Here is a 19,677-nt window from a genome sequence, read left to right on the forward strand (position 1 = left end):
TAGCAATCTTCCTCAGGTCTCAACATTGCAGCTGTGCTACAGAAGCCACAGAGGAAGCACCCGTGGTCGCGGGGCGGGGGGGGGAGGAGAAGAGTTCTTACACCCATCTCTCCAGCAGTTTGAAGTCAAAAGCTTCACCAGCCTCCTGATCAAAACCCTGCCTTGGTTCTACTGTCCACGAGGGAGGGATTTTTCCCATCAAAAACGGGGCGCAATTGGTCCAGACTGCAGCTGTGCCAGAGGAAAAAGCGTCTCTCTCTCTGCATGTGGGTAGGCAAAACGGACGCCTCGGCAGCCACAGGCCTCTCTGCTGCGCATTGGTCCAGGAGTCTAAGAGTGAGCGGATGAGGCACAGCACAAGAACGGTGCCAGCCCCCCCATTTCTCAGGCCAGAATCTACAGCCTGGGAGCGGAGCCTGGCCCCACACAGCCCTTGCCACCCAGCTGCAGGGCAGGCTCCCCAGCCAGACGTGTGGCACCCCAAAAACCAAGGGGACACCTGCCCCCCTGGGAGCCCCTGGCACAGGGCAGGGATGCTGGAGCCCTGGCCTGGGCATCGGACCCAAGGGAGGGGGGGAGGAGGAGGAGGAGGAGGGAGGAGCAGTCTCAGCCCCGCCCATGCAGTGAGGTCTGGTCCCCGCGGGGCTCCACCAAGAGCTGGAGTCCCCTTGCCCCCCCCCCGCAGGCCGGCTATATATATGCCTCCATGTCAATAGCTCCGCCCACCCGTCCCTCCTGGCCAATCAGCAGGGTCAGCCCCACCCTCCCTCGCTTCTCCGGGCAATGAAGCTGGAAGGGGGCGTGGTTGGGCCGCTCAGCCGGGCGGGGCCTGTCCCCTCGGGAGAGGCCATTGGCCTCCGCCCCAGCCCATGGGCCAATCAGAGCACGAGGGGGCGGGGCCGGTGAAGGCCCCGGCCGTGCCCGGCGGCAGGGCGCAGCCAGCGGCAGCAGCAGCAGCGAGTCCGGCGGCCCCATGGAGCCCGAGCGGCGGGAGGGCCTCGGCCCCGGCTCTGGTCCCGGCTCGGCCGAGGCGCTGGCCGCCCTGGCCGGCTTCGGGAAGCTGCTGCTGCGGCTGGCGCCGGTCTACGTGGCCGGGCGGCTGGGCCTGAGCCTGGGCTTCGTGCTGCTCGGCCTGGCGCTGTACGCGGGCTGGCGGGCGGCGCGGCGGGGCAAGGAGCGGAGCCTGCGGGCGGCCCATCGCCTGCTGCAGGACGAGGAGCGCCACGTGAGCGCCGCCGCCGCCGGCCTCTACCTGAGCCCGCGGGAGCTGCCCGCCTGGGTGAGCGGACCGCCCGCCCCGCCCCCTCCCGGGGATCCCCCGCCCCGTCACCCCCGGGGATTCCCCCCGGCCCCGTCACCCACTGCGGCTCCGCTAGCGCGCCCCACCCCACAGCTCCCCCGGGATCCCCTATCTCCTCCTCCCCCATCACTCCCCACTGGGAGCTGCCCGCCTGGGTGAGATCTCCCCCCACGGGGATCCCTCGCCCCCCTGGGAGCACACCTCCTTTTGCTCCCCCCCCCCGCGCCGGGGATCCCCCTGCTTCCTCTTTATCTCCCCCCCCCCCCCCGGGGATTCTCCATCCTTCCCACCAGGGACCCCTGATCCCTCCCCGTCTCCTCCCCCATCCCTGTCCTGATTGGGAACCCCCCTCCTCCCATCCGGGGCAGCCCCACGCTGACCTGCAGTCCCTCCATCCCCACTGTGCAGGGCCCCCCCCCCCCGCTCTCCCGCCAGTCTGAGGGGGCAGATCCCTGCTTTCCTGCCCTGCTCCTTTGCACCGACCCCGAGGAGCTGTTTTGTCGTCTCTTTTCCTCCCTGCGTCTGCCCTTGGCCCTGCCTGAAGATCCGGCTCCTTGGTCCCTGCCAGTCTCTCTGCCTGCCCCAGGGCCTGCCCCATTCCTTCTAGCCGGTCCCTGCCTCTTCCTGCTGGTGCCAGCCCAGAATCAAGCCAGCGGGGAGCACGGTGCCGCCGGGGAGGGGAGACGGGCCCGGCTGAGAGGCTGCAGTTGCAGCCGAGGTCGGCCTCTTCAATCTTAGGTGCTGAACGTTAGACGCTGACGTGTGTTTCGGCTCCTGACGGGCCCTGATCCAGCCTGCGATCCAGTCCATCCCGTTCAGGGAGACACGGGGCTGACGTCCGCTTGACTTTAAGCACGTGCTTCTGCGGTTTGCTGAATCAGGGCCTGAGTTATTTCAGTGGGAGCGTCTGGAAATTGGGCCGTTTCTTCCTGTGCGGAAGTGCAGATCTGCTCTCGAGCAGGGAGGTTGGCATGGTTTGGCTCGAGGGTGTCTTGGCTTGTGTTAAACGAGCGCTGGATTCCAGGTTAATTGGCGCTGTTGACAATTGGCGCCTTTCTCTCCTGGCGCTTAGCGGAACTGAGATCTGCCGATAGCCACATGTTTGTGGCCTTGCTGCTGGTGTGTGGTTTCTAGTTCTCTTTCCTCCCCCTTCGCACGCCCAAGCGTGTCAGGTACGCTTTGGACGAGGGGTGGGGGGGCTGGAGGCAGCGGTTAGAGCTCAGGGTTTTTAAAAAACCCTGATGTTAGACATGACTCTGATATTTGAAGTGGAGAGTGGTGTTATGTGGATTGAAGATAGGAACGGCCGCAGTGGGGCGGGGCCCATCTCAGTCCAGTTATCCTGTCTCCAGCCGTGGCTGCATCCAGCTGATTCAAAGGAAGGTGCAAGAAATTCCCTGGGGACCGCTATGGAATTGCCTCCCCAGAGGGGAAGTTTCCTCCTGACCCCATCAGTCTGAGGCTGACAGGTGCCCTGAAGCATGAGGGTTCGCATCCCTTCCAAGCTCATCAATGGGATTTTTAAACCCTGCCCCTGCAGCGTAGAGCACGGGGCTGTGGCGCAGAAACCTTCGTGTGAGATGGGACAGAGTCAGAGAGTGAAATTGCTCGGCTCGCCCGCTCGCTGGGGGCAGGGTCCAGAACAACGCTTCCTCTGATTTGCCAACCCAAAACGGGTGAAGATCAAGAAACTTTTCACAGCATCAACAATGACAGATCAAAAATCGATGTTGAAAATAGGGTTTTTTGGGCCACTGTGGTTAGGAACTGGGGCGGGGTGAAAGGAAGTGAGACGCTAGATCGTGGCCTCGAGATGAGATGTCTTCCTACCAGAGGTGCCCCAGCTCAACCAGCAGGGCTGGGCTGGAGGCAGGAAGCGCGGGGTGAGGTCCATGCGCAGGGATCAGTGCTGGAAGAGCAGAACGGCCCCTGCTGCCCTTGAAATCCGAGTTTTCATCCTGCCGGCGAAGGCTGAGGGGCAGAGTCTCCTGCCGTTTAAAAAAAAGTCTTGGGAACCGTTTTTCCAGCAGGGTGGGAGGAGCCGAGCGTGTGAGCTCATCCCCTGGGGAAAAGGGTTCTTCGCACACCATACATGGCGAGCTTTCCCGCACTGGCCACTGCTCTGGGAGGCCGTGAACCCAGGGACAAAGCCTGAGTGCTCTGGCTCGTTTCCCCCTCGTGTGGCAAGGAGGAATGTGTCGGGACGGGGAGAAGGAATCCAAAGCGTGCAGCCCCTTTTGCGGGGGTGGGTGGGCGCCAGGGGAGCCGCTCATCAGACGTAAGCGCCTGTGTTTTCCAGCTGCCCACCCCGATCCGTGTCTCCCCTGGTGGGACCAGCTGGGAATGCCCCCCCCGCCCCTGGCTGGCGTGGAACCAAGCGGGAGCAGAAACGGCCTCGCGTGGGGCCCCCGATCCAGGCGCTGTCGCCGCAGAGTCTGGTCCCCGGAGGCCTGGCAAACTCGTTTCACAGATGATGAGGCCCTGTCCCCGGGGCTGGCTCCACGCGCCGCCCCTCCGGCACGACGGGAATGTGGCTGAGTCACAGCCAGCCGCCCCCTCTGTTTTCTTCCCTAACGGAAACCCTGCTGCTGCGCGTCTCTTTCAGCCCAGGGCGGCCTGGGCAGCTGCCAGCAGCTCCATGGGCGTCGCCGTCTCCCCGGTCTGTGGCCAGCTCCGGGAACGCGCTGCCGCTGGGGTGGAGCTGCTGTGCCGGTCGCTGGCCTGTGTGGCTCGCTCTTCCGGCCGCCCCCCACGCACGCTGCCGGGGAGCTGGCCCCATGGCCCAGCCCAGAGCCTGGGGAAGGGGCAGAAAGGCTCCCACTGCCTTTCAGTGCCATTGGGGGGGCTAGGAAGCCCCTGGCCGACCCCCCCCCCCCCGGGGAACCGGTGCCCCCACCAGGTGGAGCTCCCTGCGGCTCTGACCCCAAACCCCGGGAGGGCTGAGTGGCCTCTTCCTCTGCCGCCGTGGGGCCCCGTCACTGACACGGCCGGGGGAAGGGCGGCTAACGCTCCCCGTTTTACAGCTGGGGACAGGGGAGCCGGCACCCTAAGGCCTGGCCGGTGCTGGGCTCTGCTGCCCCGGTGTGGGGCAGGTCGGTGCCCGGAGGGCCCCTGCCCCGGAACAGGCCCGGCAGGTTTGGGAGCATCTCCCGGGCAGGGCAGGGCAGGGCAGGGCAGGGCGGTGTTTGCTCTGCCGGGTGCAGCTCCTGCCTCCTCACCCGCCAGCGTCTCTCCGGGGGTGGGGGGGGGGTCTGTATGGGGTGGGGGCTGCGCTGCCCGAGTGGGGTGCTCTCCCTTGCACTAGGCCTGCCGGTGGGGGTTGGGGGTACCCCAGATCCAGGCCCTCCGGCGTGCGGGTGTGTTATTGTAGGGTCACTCGCATGTGGGGCGGGCCCGTTTGTTATCCTGGGGGCGGGGCTGGTTTGTTATTGTAGGGTCTCTCGTGGGGGCGGGGCTATTACTGTTTTGGTTTTGCTCTGACCCCCCAGGTCCTTTTGTGGGCTCCTAACCGGGCCCCTTGCTCTGATCCCGTCCGGGGGGGGGGGGGTCTCCTGGGTCAGGCAGCCAGCCTGGCCTCAGAGCTAATCCAGATTGGGAGCCCCCCCTTCCCAGAGACCTCCCAGCCCCCCTCCCCCAGCACCATTTAGGCTGGGGAGAGCCAGGCTCCCCCTTTCCCCTCCCCCCAGCTTTCCCTTTCCCCCAGCTCTGGGCTCCGTGCCTCTCAGCAGCAGCTCGTTAGTCAGATGCTCTGGGGCCCCCCTCGTGACCCTCCCCCCTCCCCCCGGCTGCGGGATCTCTGGGCCCCGTGGTAACCGCCCTGCACGTGATCGGCCACAGGCCCGACTCTGCCTGCCGGGAACCGTATCTGGAGCAAAAGTGCCCCTGGGCTGCAGCCTCCCTCGTGATGGGCGAGGGGAAGGCAGGTCTAGTGGGCAGAGTGGGGGAGGCTGGGAGCCAGGACTCCTGGGTTCTCTCCCCGGCTGTGGGAGGGGCGGGAGGAGGTGGCCCCGAGTCCATGCCCCATGCCCGTGCCCCGCTGATCCCCGCCACTCGCGCCCGGCCGTCTTCTGCCTCTGCCTGGGAGCAGAGGAAGCGAAACTGGCTGGTGGGAGACGCCAGCCCCAGCTGCTCCCGCTGCCGCCCTGCGCTTTCCCCTGGTGGGGTTTGATTGGGGGCTAGGGCAGCTGTCCCCCAGCATCAAACCGACCCCTCCTGGGGCCGCGAACTCCCCCAGCCAGAGACGGGGGCCGGCCGTGCTGCTCTGTGCCCAAACACTGTTTCTGTCCCTCGTTTGGGTCCGTTCCAGGGCCCGTCCCACACTGGGCGCGAACCTCAAAATGCAGCCACCTCTGGGGTGGGGCGCAGGGGCTGTCTGTCTGGGCATCCCTCTGTCTGCCTCTGGGGTGGGAGACGCGGGCTGTCTAGACAAGGATCTCTTGCCCAGCTCTGAGATGCAGCCACCTCTGGGGTGAAGCACAGCAGCCAGAGCACACCATGCACGGGAGGAGGTCCTGGCGGATGTTAATGGCGGGAAGCTGGGTTTTATTCAGCCAGTTGCTGCGCCCTTTAATTCCCGACCTGCCGCCTTCTGCCCACCCCGTTTATCCATCTCGGAGGCACACGGCCGGCCCGGCGAGGGGGAGATCTGCCCCGCGGCCCCCGTCCTGCTACCGTGGCCCCTCTCTCCAGCCCCACTCATCATCCGGCCCCCGGCCCGTCATGCCCCACGAGCCCCCCCCTCGGTTCTGAGACGAGCGAGGGAAACACCGATGAGGAAACCCGGCCTGATTGCTTCACGCGGGTGCTGCTGGCGATAAGCGGCTGCGGGGGCTGCGCAATGCAGCCTTTGACCCTGAGATTCCCACCGGCTGTGTTGGCCCCTCGTGACAGAGGCCCCGGCTCGGCCCCTCCTCGCCTGGTGACCCAGACTTTGTTCCAGACCCGAGGCTTGGCCCAGGGGCTTCCATCGAAACCCCGGGGCGGGTTTTTCCCTCCGGGTGAGAAGGAGCCGGGTGCAAAACCTGCAGGCTGCCTGGGCTGGAGGCAAAAGTGAAGCCGGGGCAGACGTGCAGTGCGGGGCCCCCCTGCGCTTCCCAGGCACCGCACAGCCACGGCTCACAGTCCCCCACTGGGGCCGGGGGAGGGCTAACCCCAGTTTCCAAATGGGGAAACTGAGGGAGAGGAAGTGACTTGCCCGGGTCACATAATGGAATAGAAGCCAGGCGTCCTGGCGCCCAGCCCCCCGCTCTAACCACCAGCAGGATCCCGTGCACAGCTCCCCAGGGCACTTTCTGACTCAGGCTGGGGGGTGACCGGACCCTGTGGGACTCGGCGCCCCCCTGACGTGCTCTGTCTGCCCCGTCTGCAGGTCAGTTTCCCGGACGTGGAGAAGGCGGAATGGCTGAACAAGGTGAGAGCGAAGGTCCGGGGCCGGGTCTGTCGGTCACAGCCGGGTGGGCCTTGCTCTGACCCCAGCTAACGCCCCCCCCCCCCCCCCCCCCCCGTGCCCCCTGCAGATCCTGGCCCAGGCCTGGCCCTTCTTCGGGCAGTACATGGAGAAACTGCTGGTGGAGAACATCGCGCCCGTCATCCGCGCCTCCAACACCCACCTGCAGACCTTCACCTTCACCAAGGTCGACGTGGGGGAGAAGGTAGGCCCCCCTGTGCCCCCCCCTTCCCTCCCCAGCCCACGACTAGCCAGCCAATGGCTGCATTAAACTAGGGTTGGGCGCGGGGCGGGATTGCCCCAGGTCACTGCAGCCCAGAGCAGCCAAACGCGGCCTCCTTCGGCTGCCGGCCAGGCCCTGGCGTTTCTCTCCCTCCGCTCCCCTGGGCCTAGCCGCACATCCGGCCCCGTCCAGGGGGCAGCTCCGGGGATCCGGCTGAGGCCTGACCTGCTCGCTGTCCGAGTGGATTCCCGCGGGGAGGGAGGGAATCTCTGCCTCGCTACCTCCCTGCTGCTGGGTGGGGGGCAGCCCAGGGGTGTGCAGACTCCGGGGATCACAGCCCCTCCCTGACCTTGGGGAGCCCCCCCACCACCACCCGTCACCTGGGCTGGTTGCATGTTTTGTTAAGCGGCTGCCCCGCCCCACCCCGCCCCAGAGCCAGCTGCATTTCAGGGTCAGCGGGGAACGATTCCAAGTTGCCCCGTCCTGGTGAGGTGCAGAGCCAGGATCTCCCCGGCGGGGGGGCAGGTCCTGCTCCGGTCACCGTCTGCTTCCTCTTCCTCTCCAGCCCCTCCGGATCATGGGCGTCAAGGTTCACACGGGCCAGAGCAAGAAGCAGATCTTGCTGGACCTGACCGTCAGGTGAGGAGCCGCCTGCCCCCGTGCTGCCCTCCAGTGGCCAGCCCTGGGAGCGCAGATCTGAGGCTCACCCATGCCAGGTGTTGAGCATGCCAGTTCTCAGCCCTGCCCTCTGCCCCGGTCCCCAGTCCCTTGCAGCAGAGGTCTGGCTCCCCTGTGCTCTGTCTGGGGTCTGACCATGGGGCCTACAAGAAGGGCAGGGAGATGGGTCTTGGGGCAGGGAGAGGCTGGGGTTCCTGGTCCCGGGGGAGCAGGGATGCGGCAAAGGGGCGTCCCGGTGTGGGAAGGGTCAAGCAGGTTGGCGGCCCCTCACCCTCGCGTCTCCGCAGCTACGTGGGGGACATCCACATCGACGTGGAGGTGAAGAAGTTCTTCTGCAAGGCCGGGGTGAAGGGGATGCAGGTGAGACGCGCCCCCCGGGGCGGTGGGAGTTGGGGGTTGGTCCTGGCCCGGCCCCATGGCGGGGAGGCAGGTGGATCAGGCTCGAGTCGCAGCCTGAGCGTAGGGGTCTGACTGGTCCTGCATCCGCAGGGGGGCAGAGCGTGGCCAGGAGCGATGCGGCCTCCTCTGGGGGGCAGCTGCTTCCCCCCTTCACACGCTGCCTCGGTGGGGGGGAGGAGGGGGGCTGCTGCTGGGAGCCGGCACTGGGGGGGGGGTGTCGCTGGGATGGAAGAATTCCGGGGTGGGGGGGGCTGGGGGTGGAGGTGGTTCTGACGGGGGCCGGCGCTCCGTCTCTTGCCCCCCAGCTGCACGGGGTGCTGCGCGTCATCCTGGAGCCGCTCATCGGCGACGTGCCCATCGTGGGCGCCTTGACCATGTTCTTCATCCGCCGCCCGGTGAGTCGCCCCCCCCCGTCCTCCCCCCCCCCGTACCTGGGGGTGGCTGCAGGGAGCCCCGGCTGCGGGACACGGGTGCGCGATCTGTGCTGGGGAAGGGCCCTGGCCTCCTGGTTGGGGGTGCCGAGGGCTCCCAGCCCGGGATGGGGGGTGAGGAACTTGGGGTTCTGTGGGGGCCCCGGCCGGGGTGGCAGGCTTTGGATGTGACCCCCCCACGGCCCCCTCCCCCGCACCCCCCACTGGCTCCTGCCCTGGGGCGGGGCCCGGCCCCGGCTCTCCAGACACGGCCCCATGGGGTCGGCCCCTCCACCCAGCCGCTGCGGGGCGCCCTGGGAGACACCAAGGGGGGGCTGACGGGCAGGTCTGAACCTGTGGCCTGTGCACCCCCCACTCCCCCCTCCCTCTGTCAGTCCGGGATTCCCAGCGTGCCCCCCAGCTGGGGAGTCTAAGCCCCGCCTCTTGCTCCCCCCTCCCCCCAGACGCTGGACATTAACTGGACGGGAATGACCAACCTCCTGGACATCCCGGGGCTCAGGTGAGTCGTCTCTCCCCCCCTCCCCCCCCCAGCTGGGGGGGTCCAATGAAAGCCCCCCCTGGGCTGGGTGGGTGGGGGGGGCTGGAGGGCAGGGGAGGTGATGCGAGGGCAGAAGGATCCTTAATATTTTCCATTTGGTTTCCTCTCCGCTGGGGGCTCTGCAAATCCAGTTGTGTCCCCCCCACCCAGCACCTCCCTCCAGCCCCCCAGGCTGTGTCTGCCCCACCTTCCCCCAGAGCCCAGACACCCTCTTGGCTTCTGGACCCCTCTCCCCAGGTTTATGGGCCGGGGGCAGGGGGGCTGCGGTGCAGGCTGGAGCTAGTTCCACCCCCTCTGCTCCCCCCACCCACTGATCTCTGCGCCCCCCCCGTCCCCCGCAGCTCCCTCTCGGACTCCATGATCATGGACTCCATCGCCGCCTTCCTGGTGCTGCCCAACCGGCTGCTGGTCCCGCTGGTGCCCGACCTGCACGAGGCCGCGCAGCTGCGCTCGCCGCTGCCCCGGGTAAGGCTGGCTCTGCTCCTGGGAGGAGGGGCCGGGGGGGGGGCGGTCTGGGCTCCAGGGGCCCGGCTGATTCTCCCCCCCCGGCCCCTCTCACCGCTCCAGGGCATCGTCCGCGTCCACCTGCTGCAGGCCCGGGACCTGCAGTCCAAGGACAAGTACGTGAAGGGGCTGATCGAAGGCAAGTCGGACCCCTACGCCCTCGTCCGCGTGGGCACCCAGGTCTGCACCAGCCACGTCGTGGACGAGAGCCTCAACCCCACGTGGAACGAGACCTACGAGGTGCGCGCAGCTCCGCCCCCTCCCCTGCCCGGCGGGACTCGAACTCGGGACCGCTGAGCCAAGAGCCCCGGGCTCCGCGACCGGAGCTCAGTGGGGCCGTCACGGTCCCCCCCCCTCCCCCCCCATGCACTGACACCCCCTCACTTCCACCCTCCCCAGTTCGTCGTGCACGAGGTCCCGGGGCAGGAGTTGGAGGTCGAGCTGTTTGACAAGGACCCCGACCAGGACGACTTCCTGGGCAGGTGAGAGGCGCGGGGGGCGTCTGGCCCAGGGACCCGATTGGGGAGCCGCATGGGGGGAGCCCCGCTCTGGGGGTGGGTCTGCCGGGACCACCGGGGTGAGGCCTGGGCCCCGGGCGGCAGGTTGAGATCCGGGGGTGGGGAGATTCCCACCCGGAGCTCACGGCGTCTCGTCCCGCCCCGCGCAGGATGAAGCTGGATTTCGGGGAGGTGCTGCAGGCCCGTGTGCTGGAGGAGGTCAGTGGGGCGGTGGGGGGGGGGCAGAGGGCACTGGGGGGGGGCACACATGGCTGCGGGGGGTCGTCCCGCCGGGTGAGGAGGTGGGAGCTGGCTGGGAATGTTTTGACTCCATGTGAAGGTGCCGGCTGGTGCAGAGCCTCTCGCGGGGGGCGGGGGGCCCGGTTTGGAGACCCCTGGTGGGTGGATTGGGGGGGTGGGGGACAGGTGCGTGGCTGAAGGGAAGGAGGGACACGGGTCTCGGGGGGAGATGGGGGGCTGGGGTCTCTGGGATCCAGGGGCTGACCCATGTCCCTGCCGCGCAGTGGTTCCCGTTGCAGGACGGCGGCCGGGGGCAGCTGCGCCTGCGTCTGGAGTGGCTCACGCTCACCTCCGAGGCCTCCAAGCTGCAGCAGGTGAGAGATCCCCCCCTCCCCCCCAGCAGAAATGGGGCCGGGTGGGCCCAGGAGCCTGATCTTGCCCCCCCCCCCCCCCCCGGCAGACATTCGCCAGGGTCTCCTCCCCCACGCCGCGGGAGGGCCAAGTGTCGGGGAGGGGCTGAGTGGCGCCAGGCACGCGCCCGTCTCCCCAGCAGGACCAGGGTGCAGCAGGGATGCAGCGTGCAGGCGGCCCCCCCACATTGCAGCACGAACTGGGGGGGGGGGGTGGGCTGGGAGCCAGGACTCCTGGGTTCTCCCCCCGGCTCTGGGACTCCATCAGCAGGTGAGGCAGCCCCCATTTCTGCAGAGAGCAGGGCCGTTGCGAGGATGGATAGACCCGGGGGAGGGGCGGGTGGGACCATCCCCTGGGCAGTCAGAAATTGGGGGTTCAGGCCCTGCCGGGGGGCCGGTGAGCACCCCTCAGCTTGGGGGAAGCTCTGTTGGGCCTGAGCTTTTAGAGGGTGACTCCCCCCCCCCGGCAGGTTCTCCAGAGGAACCGAGGAATCTCCTCCAAGCCGGAGGCGCCATCGGCCGCCATCCTGGTCGTCTACCTGGACCGGGCCCAGGAGCTTCCCGTGAGTATCGGCGCCGCCACGCAGCCGGGGGTGGGGGATCTGTGCTGAGTGGGGCTGGGGGGGTCTGCCCCCCCAGCTACCGTCAGTGCCCCCCCCCGTGTCTCCCCACAGCTGAAGAAGTCCAGCAAGGAGCCCAACCCCATGGTGCAGCTGTCGGTGCAGGACATCACGCGGGAGAGCAAGGTGACCCTCCCCCATCCATCGTCCCCCCCCCCCCCCCACCATGTGATGTGGGGCTGGAACGGAGCCCCCACCTCCTCCTGCCCCAGCCTCTGGGGTTCTGGGGGGGGTGGGGCAGGAGCTGGGGGGCTCCCGGCAGGCGGCGCTGTAACCTAGCTCCCTCCCCCCCAGGTGGTCTATAACACCAGCTCCCCAGTCTGGGACGATGCCTTCCGCTTCTTCCTCCAGGACCCGGCCAATCAGGACATCGACATCCAGGTGGGCTCCGCCCCCTTCCCCTGGGCTCCACCCCTTCCCCTGGCTCCGCCCCCTCCCCTGCAGTAACGGGAACCTTTCCGCCCCCTGCAGGTGAAGGACGACACGCGCCAGGCCAGCCTGGGCTCGGTCACCGTCCGTCTGTCCCGCCTGTTGAGCGCTGAGGACATGACGCTCGACCAGTGGTTCCAGCTGGAGAACTCGGGGCCCGGCAGCCGCATCTACATGAAGCTCGTCATGCGGGTGAAGCTGGGGTGGGGGGATCTCGCCGGGGGTGGGGGGACCCCAGCTGCCATGAGCTCCACCCAGGGAAGGGGGTTGATCCAGCTGAGCAGCTTCCCTGCCCCCCCTCGCATCCCCAAGTGGCACCCCAGAGCCATTCACATCCAGCTGCCCCCACCTGGCGGCCACGTCCCCCTCCTGGCCACACCAGCGCCTGCTGTGCCCCGTGACACCTGGCGCCGCTCTCTCTGCAGATCCTGTTCCTGGACGCCCCCGAGGTCTGCCTCTCTGCCCGGCCCTGCGCCCCGGGGGACGTGGAGACCAGCACCTCGGCCGGCAGCAGCGTGGACGCGCCACCCCGGCCCAGCCAGGCCAGCCCCAGCGCCCAGTTCGGCACCGAGGTATGGCTGTGGGGTCGGCCCTGGGGGCCGGATGGAGGTAGGGGGGATGTAATCACCCCCTAGAGGACGTACAGGGCCCCCCGGTGCGGCGCTGGCTGGGGCAATGGGACGCCAAGCCCTGCGCCCCGAGGCGGCCGGTTCGAATCCGGCGCGAGGCATCGCCAGCGCCGTCCGCTGACCAGTTGAGGTTGCTCGGCCAGGCTCCGCGTCACCAGCGGGCAGACACGGCGAGGGCAGGCTGGGCCATGGAGACGGAGCCACCCCCCCCCCCAGCCCCTGGGAGCAGCAAGCCTGGAGGCAGCAAAGGCCCCAGGGCCAGGGGTGGCTGTGGGGAGAACCTTGCCCCACGGCTGCCAGGGCCAGACCTGCCGTGGGGAATCTCCAGGTCATGCCAACGCTTCCCCTGTCCCCTCTCCTCCCCCACCCCCCAGAGCGTGATCCGCATTCACCTGCTGGAGGCCGAGAACCTCATCGCCAAGGATAACTTCATGGGGGGCATGATCCGGGGCAAGTCGGACCCGTACGCCAAGGTGCGGCTGGCTGGGAAAAGCTTCCGCAGCCACGTCATCAAGGAGGAGCTGAACCCCCGCTGGAACGAGGTCTACGAGGTGAGGGGTGCCCGGGGGGGGGCAGGGCCTGGGCCACGGGCTGGGGGGCCCCTGCTGGGTAGAGCCCTGGGGAGCAGAGCGTAGGGGGTGCCCTGTACCCCCCCCACCCTATGGGGGTTGGGAGGGACCAGCCGGGCGGAGCCTGCCTCGGCTGGGAGGGGGCAGAGACCGTGCTCCTGCTCCCCCTTGCGCCTGAATACCCCGAAGGGGGGGGGGGTGCTCTTCCCCCTGGGAGCAGAAACCAGGCGTCCAGGCTCAGCCCCCTGGTCCGTGCTGGGAGCAGGAACGCAGCTGGGCAGTGGTGGGTTTCTGGTGACCCCCCTGCCTTGTGTGACCCCCCCCCCCCAGGTGCTTGTGGACGAGGTCCCAGGCCAGGAGGTGGAGTTCGATCTCTACGACAAAGACATCGACAAGGACGACTTCCTGGGCAGGTGGGTCGGGACCAGAACTGGGGGAGGGGGGGATGAACCCTTCGGATCCGGGCCCCCGGACCCCACATGTTCCACTCGCCCCCTTGGAGGGGGTCCCTGGTTTGGAGGGGGGGGGGACGTCTCAGCACTCGCCACCCCTGCCCCTATCTACAGCCGATGAGTTGGCTTTGGAGGAAGCCTGGGGGGAGACGGGCCGCTGGGGGGGGGGGGGAAGACGGGCCGCTGGGGGGGGGGGAAGACGGGCTGCGGGGGGGGGGTCCCTCCCCCCAAACTGACCCATGTTTTCACCCCAGGTGTAAGATTGCCCTGAAGCGAGTGCTGAGCAACCGGTTCCTTGATGAGGTAGGTGCTGGGGCGGGGGGCAGGTAGGGGGCCGGGAGGGGGTGGGACACAGGCTGGGGCATCTGACCTCTGCTGCCTTTCTCCTTCCAGTGGCTCCCCCTGGAGGACGTGAAATCCGGCCGCCTCCACGTGAGGCTGGAGTGCCTGCCCCCCACCCCCAGCAGCGCCGCGCTGGAGCAGGTATGGCGGGGCGGGGGGGGCGCCAGCCGCAAGGGGGCATCCATGGGTCCCGGGCAGGCTGCCCTGGGCACTGTGGGCTGGAGCAGGAGAGTCGCTGCAGAGTTAGGGTCTGGTGGGGGGCACTGGTGGGGGGGGGGGGGAATCGGGGTCTGGGTTGAGGCTGTAGCAATACGGGGGGTGCAGGTGAAGATGGCTTCAAATCGTAGCAGATGTCACAAGCGAGATGAGCTTGCTGGATCTCAGCCTGGCTCCTCGCCGGACGCCCTAAAATAACCCCCCACACCCCCTGCACACTCAGTGTAGCTGGCAACCTCTCTCCAAGAAATGCCCCAGGCCGGGGTAGCGGGGGGCTGCGGGTCGGGAGTGAGGGCAGCGCCGACCCGCGGGCCCGGGTCTCACGCCGCCTCCGTTCCAGGTTCTGATGGTGAACAGCCTGGTCCAAACCCAGCAGAGCGCGGAGCTGTCCTCGGCTCTGCTTTCCGTCTTCCTGGACCGGGCAGCTGACCTGCCGGTGAGCCCCCCCCCTCCCCCCGCCGCGCCCCAGACCCCCGCCCGCTCTGCCTGCCCCCATCAGACTCCTGGGTCCCATCCGAGTCCAGGCCTCCGGCTCCATCCTCTCCTTCTGCTGCTCACGCTCGGCCCCCATACCTGTGGGGCTCCAGACCCCCAGTTTGCAGCCATGGCCAGTCCCAGGGGGGGGGGCTCCAGCCAGTCATGAGTTGGCCAGATTCCCGGGCTGCCCCCTCACCAGCTGGGTGTGATTGTGGGCCCCACTGTCTGCTTCCCTGGGGGTGGGGGCAGCTGGGCCCTGCTGCTGGCATCTGACGAGCTGGGCCCCCTTGATTCCCCCCACTCACCCCCCCCACCCTGTCTCCCCAGCTCCGGAAGGGCTCCAAGCCCCCCAGCCCCTATGTCAGCCTCTCCGTCCGGGACGTCTCCTACAAGAGCAAGGTAGCAGGGCCGGGGGGGGCGCGGTGTGTGGGGTTTGCCTGTGGTGGAGAGGGTGGGGCATTGGGACCGGTGGGAGGGGTACTGTGTGGGGTACCTGCACCAAGGGGTGTGGCATAGGGAAGGGGCCCCCTGTGTGTTGGAGGGGCGGGGGTGGCAGCTACTGGAGGGGGGGGTCCTGGCCTCTCTGCTTTCACAGGCTCCACCTTTTTTCCCCCCCCCCCAGACCTCCCCTCCTACCTCGGAGCCCATCTGGGACGAAGGCTTCTCCTTCCTCATCAAGCGCCCCCACGTGGAGTCTTTGGAGCTGAAGGTAAATCCCGCCCCCCACCCCCCCCCACTCCTCTCCCCCGTCCGTCTGACCCAGGCCTGAGCTCTGTCTGTCTGTCCCTCCGGCTGGCCCGCAGGTGAAGGACGAGGGGGGGCAGGGCCTGGGGTCGCTGAGCCTGCCCCTGACCCAGCTGCTGGAGGCCGAGGCGCTGACGCTCGATCGCTGGTTCCCGCTCGCCGGCTCCAGCTCCGGCAGCCAGGTCCTGCTGCGGGCGCAGCTCGGGGTGAGTCGGGGGCTGGGTGCACAGAGGGGGGGGCTGGGTGCACGGGGGTGGGGGTGCATGAGGTTGGGGGGCTGGGTGCACAGAGTGAGGGGTGCATGGGGTGGGGGGACTGAACCCCTCTGATTGTCCCCCCTGCCTCCCCAGATCCTGGTCTCGCAGCACTCGGGGGTGGAGGCCCACAGCGCCCCCCCAGCCAGCGAGGAGGCCGAGCGCCCCCCGGGGGGGTCGGAGCCGGAGCTCTATGCCCGGGAGGGCGGGGACCTGGAGGGCGCCAGGCCCGCACAGGAGCTGCGCCATCGGCTCACCCACGCGGACAGGTGGGGGGCACCCGCGTCGGTTTGCAGCCCGTCCCCGGTGGGCCGCGACCTAGCACTGCCAGGAGCCGCCACTTGGGGGGCTACCATAATACTACTACTAACGAGCATCATCAAATGGGGCTGGGATCTCAGCTGGGGGAAGGGGGGGGCTGTAGGTGCTGCCGTAATACCCCTAGTAATGCTCACCCTGTAAAGTGGCTGCTCAGGTGCTACCGTAATGCCTTGGGTAATGGGCCTCCTGGGCGCCCCCGTAATTCTGCTAATAATGCACAGGCTCGGGTGGGGCCCCGGGGAGCTACCGTAATACCCCTAATACTGCACGTGTCGCAAGGGGCCTTCGCGGCCCGGTAACGCCGCCCCTCTCCCGGTACAGTAACTCGGACCTGGCCGAGGCCCCGCTGGGCCAGCTGCAGCTCACGGCCTGGTACCACGTGGACGAGCGCAAGCTGGTGGCCATCGTCCATTCCTGCAGGTACTGGGGGGGGCGGGGAGGGGGCACAATGGACCCCGGTGGGGGCCGGCGCACAGCTGGAGGGGGCGGGGGATGGTTTTCCAGGACGCCTGGGTTCTCCAGCTGCCCTGTAGGAGCTTTTACATTCCTCTGGCAGAACCAGCTGCTCTGAGCCCCTGCATGGAGCTGCCGGCAGGGAGGTCCCACCATCTCGCCCCCAGGCTGCCATGGGGGGGCCTGGTGGGAGGTGCCAGGCCCCCCCAGCTGGAACGCCCCTCCCAGCAACTGTAAGGGCTGGGCCTTTGGGATTCAGCTCCCAGGGTCACCCCACATCCCTGCAGAGGCTGGGCACCCAATGGGGCATCCCCTGGAGCTTGGCGCTAGCCCCGTCTGTGCCCGGCTTTCTGGGGACGTCTCTGCAGCTTCCCCCCCCACTCCTGCCCCATTGCCCGGCCGGGCCGGTGCAGCTTTGCCGCGCTCTGACGGCCCCCTCGCCGTGGGTCCCTCTCCCCACCCCAGGAAGCTGAAGGCGAGTTCGAAGGACGTCCCCGACCCCTACGTCTCCCTGATCCTCCTGCCCGACAAGAACCGCGTGACCAAGAGGAAAACCACCGTGCGGAAAAGGACCCTGAACCCCGACTTCAACGAGAGGTGATGGGGGGCGGGGAAGGTCTCAGTGGGGACCGTCGGATCCCAGCCAGGGAAACCAGCACCGGCGCCTGCCTGGGAGAATCCCGGGACTGCCCAGCCCCGCGTCCCTGGCTCCGTGGCCTCGGCGGTGCTGGGGGGCTGGAGCGTGGCTGCTGCGGGGGGGCGAGGGGCCCGTCCCCAGGCTCCCCTCATGGCTCCATCTCCCCCCCTCACCCCCCCCGGCAGGTTCGAGTGGGAGCTGCCCCTGGAGGAGGCTGCGCGCAGGAAGCTGGAGGCCAGCGTCAAAAACAGCGTCTCCTTCATGTCCCGGGAGAGGGAGCCCCTCGGGAAGGTAAGGGGGGGGGGCGTTGCTGTGGTTACCATGGCGCCCTCCCCTGGTGTTTCCAGTGGGGCTCGGGTGGGGGTGGGGAGAACGATCACCTGACTCCTGCTTCTCCCCCTCCCCCCAGGTGCAAGTTGACCTGGCGCAGATGGACCTGGCCCAGGGCAGGACCCAGTGGTGAGTGGGGGGAGCATCTGAGAAGGTCCCCGGCCCGGCTAAACGGGGGGGGGAGGGGTCTGGGAATGCCCCTGCCCCTCCCCCCCACTGAGCAATGGGGGGTCTGGGAATGCTCCTCTCTGGGGAGAGCAGGCACCACCCCATGGGGTCCCCCTTGCTCAGCCCAGGGCCAGCAGCGCCCCCCAATCTCTGTGGCCCCAGGTGCCGGGAGGGGAAGGTAGCTGTGGGGCGGGGCCCCCTCCGGGGCGGGGGCTCCATGTCCCCCACCCAGCTGGCCCTGAAAAATCACCCGGAGCTGGAGCTGCCAGGGGAGGAGGAGGGGTCCCCCGGCTCTCCTGCCCCACCCTCGGCTCCGTGACGGTGGGATCTAGGCGGGGCGGGTGCCCCCCACTTCCGGAGGCAGCTGCCCCCCAGTTCACGCTCCCCCCTCCTTCATCTTGCAGGTACAACTTGAAAGACGACAGGAGCAGCTCGTAGTGCCCGGGGTGCCCCCCCCTCGGGCCCCTCCTCCGCTTCCCAGCTGGGTTCTGCGCCCGCCCCCAGCAGCACCCGCCTTCGCTTGCGTGTGTCAAAGCACCCGTACCTCCTGTTCTGTTCAGTGTGAAGCGATCAGGGTGAAAACTGTGGGGGGGGGGTGACCGTGCAGGGGGTGTCGCTCCCCCCGACCCCCCCCCCGGCCCGTCTGACTGATCAGTGATGCAAAACGCAGCCTGCCTTTTAACTGACCAAAGAAAAGGGGCGGTTTCCCCTGCGGGCTGAGAGAACCGCAGAGCGTTTATCGCCCCGAGAAGGGAATCTCCCCCCAGCCGTCGCTTCTCCTCACCCCAGCCACAAGAAAAAAGCCCCCAGAGCCCCCGGACTCAGCCGCCGAGCGCCCAGCTCCATCACAGGAGCCCCCAGTCCCCTCCTGCCCCATGTGAAATCAGCCGCTCGTGTTTTTTTTGTATTTGTTTGTGCCAATTTCTCGGCTTTTTTACGTTCTTTATCTCACGTGCCTTTTAATTCTTGTTTTTAAAGTGGGCCGGGCCGGGTCGGAGAGGCTGCTCCGTGCCGGCTGGAGGGGGCGGAGGGCAGAGGGCCATGGTCGATTTTTCCCCCAGCCTGTGCCCTGGTTCTTCCCCACGGGCGCTGCCCCAGCCAAACCCTCTCACTCCGCCTTGAGACAGGCGCGAACACGCCGCTTTGCCAGTGCGCGCGTCACGAATGTACCGTGGGGCCAGCGCCGGCCGCGTCCCCCCCACCGCGTCCTCCCGGCTTCTTCTGCGTCCAGCGCCGCTGGCCTGTCTCCACCCATCACGCCGCTGCCTTCCAGGCTGGGCAAACCTCCCGCCTGCGTCCGGCCCGCGGGCACCGCCGGGAGCCGCTGTCACCCGCCTCTGCAAATAAACCTGAGGAGCCAGCCCGCCCCCTGCTGTTCATTTCACCCTCGCCGGCTGCTTCGGGGGTAACGGGCGAGGGCTCCTTCCAGCTCCCCCGCCCCCGGCATGTCCCCCAGGGGGGCCGGGTCTGATCCTAGCTACCCCAGCCCTGTGCCTGGGCTGGATGCAGGCTAGAGCCCCCTGCCCCCAACATCTGCTGGGGGCTGGCAGGGCGGCAGGTGCCAGCTCTCCTGCGGGCTGGCCTGGTATAAAGGGGCGCTCTCTGCCCTCCCATGGATCCGCGCGCTGGGAGCTGGCTGAAGGCGAGGGAGGGGAGCGTCCCTCTGGCTCCAGCCCAGCCTGGCAGCCCCGGCCTCTCCCCCTGGGAACAAGCCGGCCCCGGCTGAGTGTTGCCGATGTGAAGGTTAAACCCGCCTGCTGGCTGCAGATCTGGGCCCGGTGCCTCGCCCTGCCCGGGCCTGGCACCCCGCAGCGGCGCTGACCTTGGCCCGGGACGGGGGCGGCCGGCCCCAGCTGGCCCATGCCAGTGCTTCTGAAAAGGGGTTTGAATCTCCAGCCGCAGGGCTCCCCCCGCAGCGTCGCTCCTCTTCCCTGGCAGCAGTGGGGTGTGGCTACGGGTGGAGCCGGGCTATGGGGCTAGAGCGGCCCTGGCTCTGATCAGTGGCTACGAGAGACGGGCCCACCCTAGCCCCCGGCAGAATGTGGGTACGGATTAGCTCCCCTGAAACCGGCTTCACGTGCCCCCTGCTGCTCCCGGCCCTGCCCTGTCCTATCTGGGTCCGGTCCAACCTCGGGCTCTTTGTAACAGGTACACGCCCCCCCCCCCGCGGACTGGCACGTACGCAGGGATTACAGCCCCTAATCCCCCCCCCCCCCCGCCAGCCCTGCCAGCTGCGGCTCCTGCTGCCTTTCAGCTGCCCTGGGCTCGGGGCTGAGCTGGCGGGGGCACAGACCGGGCAGAACCCCCTCACACGTTTTTCCCATTCTGCCCCTGTTGCCATGCAGGGGTCAGCGGGTGGGGTCCCTCCCC

The 19,677-nt window shown here is 68.3% G+C and overlaps 1 protein-coding gene across 2 annotated transcripts; it reads left to right on the forward strand.

Annotated features, from left to right (window-relative positions):
* Window positions 1–1,191: 1,191 nt before the first annotated feature.
* ESYT1 (extended synaptotagmin 1) lies at window positions 1,192–19,233 on the forward strand. 2 transcript variants are annotated; one of them, XM_067529857.1, is made up of 31 exons: window positions 1,192–1,279; window positions 6,669–6,710; window positions 6,817–6,951; window positions 7,535–7,608; window positions 7,935–8,007; window positions 8,352–8,441; window positions 8,921–8,976; window positions 9,357–9,480; window positions 9,583–9,759; window positions 9,919–10,001; window positions 10,187–10,235; window positions 10,541–10,630; window positions 11,137–11,229; window positions 11,341–11,412; window positions 11,581–11,667; window positions 11,758–11,907; window positions 12,141–12,287; window positions 12,719–12,895; window positions 13,244–13,326; window positions 13,620–13,668; window positions 13,759–13,848; window positions 14,264–14,359; window positions 14,728–14,799; window positions 15,023–15,109; window positions 15,204–15,350; window positions 15,495–15,667; window positions 16,041–16,139; window positions 16,638–16,769; window positions 16,995–17,100; window positions 17,219–17,268; window positions 17,712–19,233. In XM_067529857.1, the coding sequence occupies exons 3-31, from the start codon at window positions 6,853–6,855 to the stop codon at window positions 17,743–17,745; spliced, it is 2,859 nt and encodes a 952-aa protein (XP_067385958.1). In that variant the 5' UTR covers window positions 1,192–1,279; window positions 6,669–6,710; window positions 6,817–6,852; the 3' UTR covers window positions 17,746–19,233. The 2 variants fall into 2 exon arrangements, with proteins under 2 accessions (XP_067385958.1, XP_067385959.1); XM_067529858.1 differs by lacking the exon at window positions 1,192–1,279 and adding an exon at window positions 1,445–1,455.
* Window positions 19,234–19,677: the final 444 nt, after the last annotated feature.

Source organism: Emydura macquarii, unplaced genomic scaffold (genome assembly GCF_026122565.2).
Source record: "Emydura macquarii macquarii isolate MOO-44397 ecotype Brisbane River unplaced genomic scaffold, CSIRO-AGI_Emac_v2 contig_2994, whole genome shotgun sequence".
NCBI lineage: Eukaryota > Metazoa > Chordata > Testudines > Chelidae > Emydura > Emydura macquarii.

Excerpts from the sequence above, each read along its gene's own strand:
- ESYT1 (XM_067529857.1), top strand. The coding sequence starts at position 6,853 with ATGGAGAAACTGCTGGTGGAGAACATCGCGCCCGTCATCCGCGCCTCC. Across the intron at positions 9,481-9,582 it reads TGCGCTCGCCGCTGCCCCGG|GGCATCGTCCGCGTCCACCT; the intron begins GTAAGGCTGGCT and ends TCACCGCTCCAG. Across the intron at positions 13,669-13,758 it reads GCAACCGGTTCCTTGATGAG|TGGCTCCCCCTGGAGGACGT; the intron begins GTAGGTGCTGGG and ends TTCTCCTTCCAG.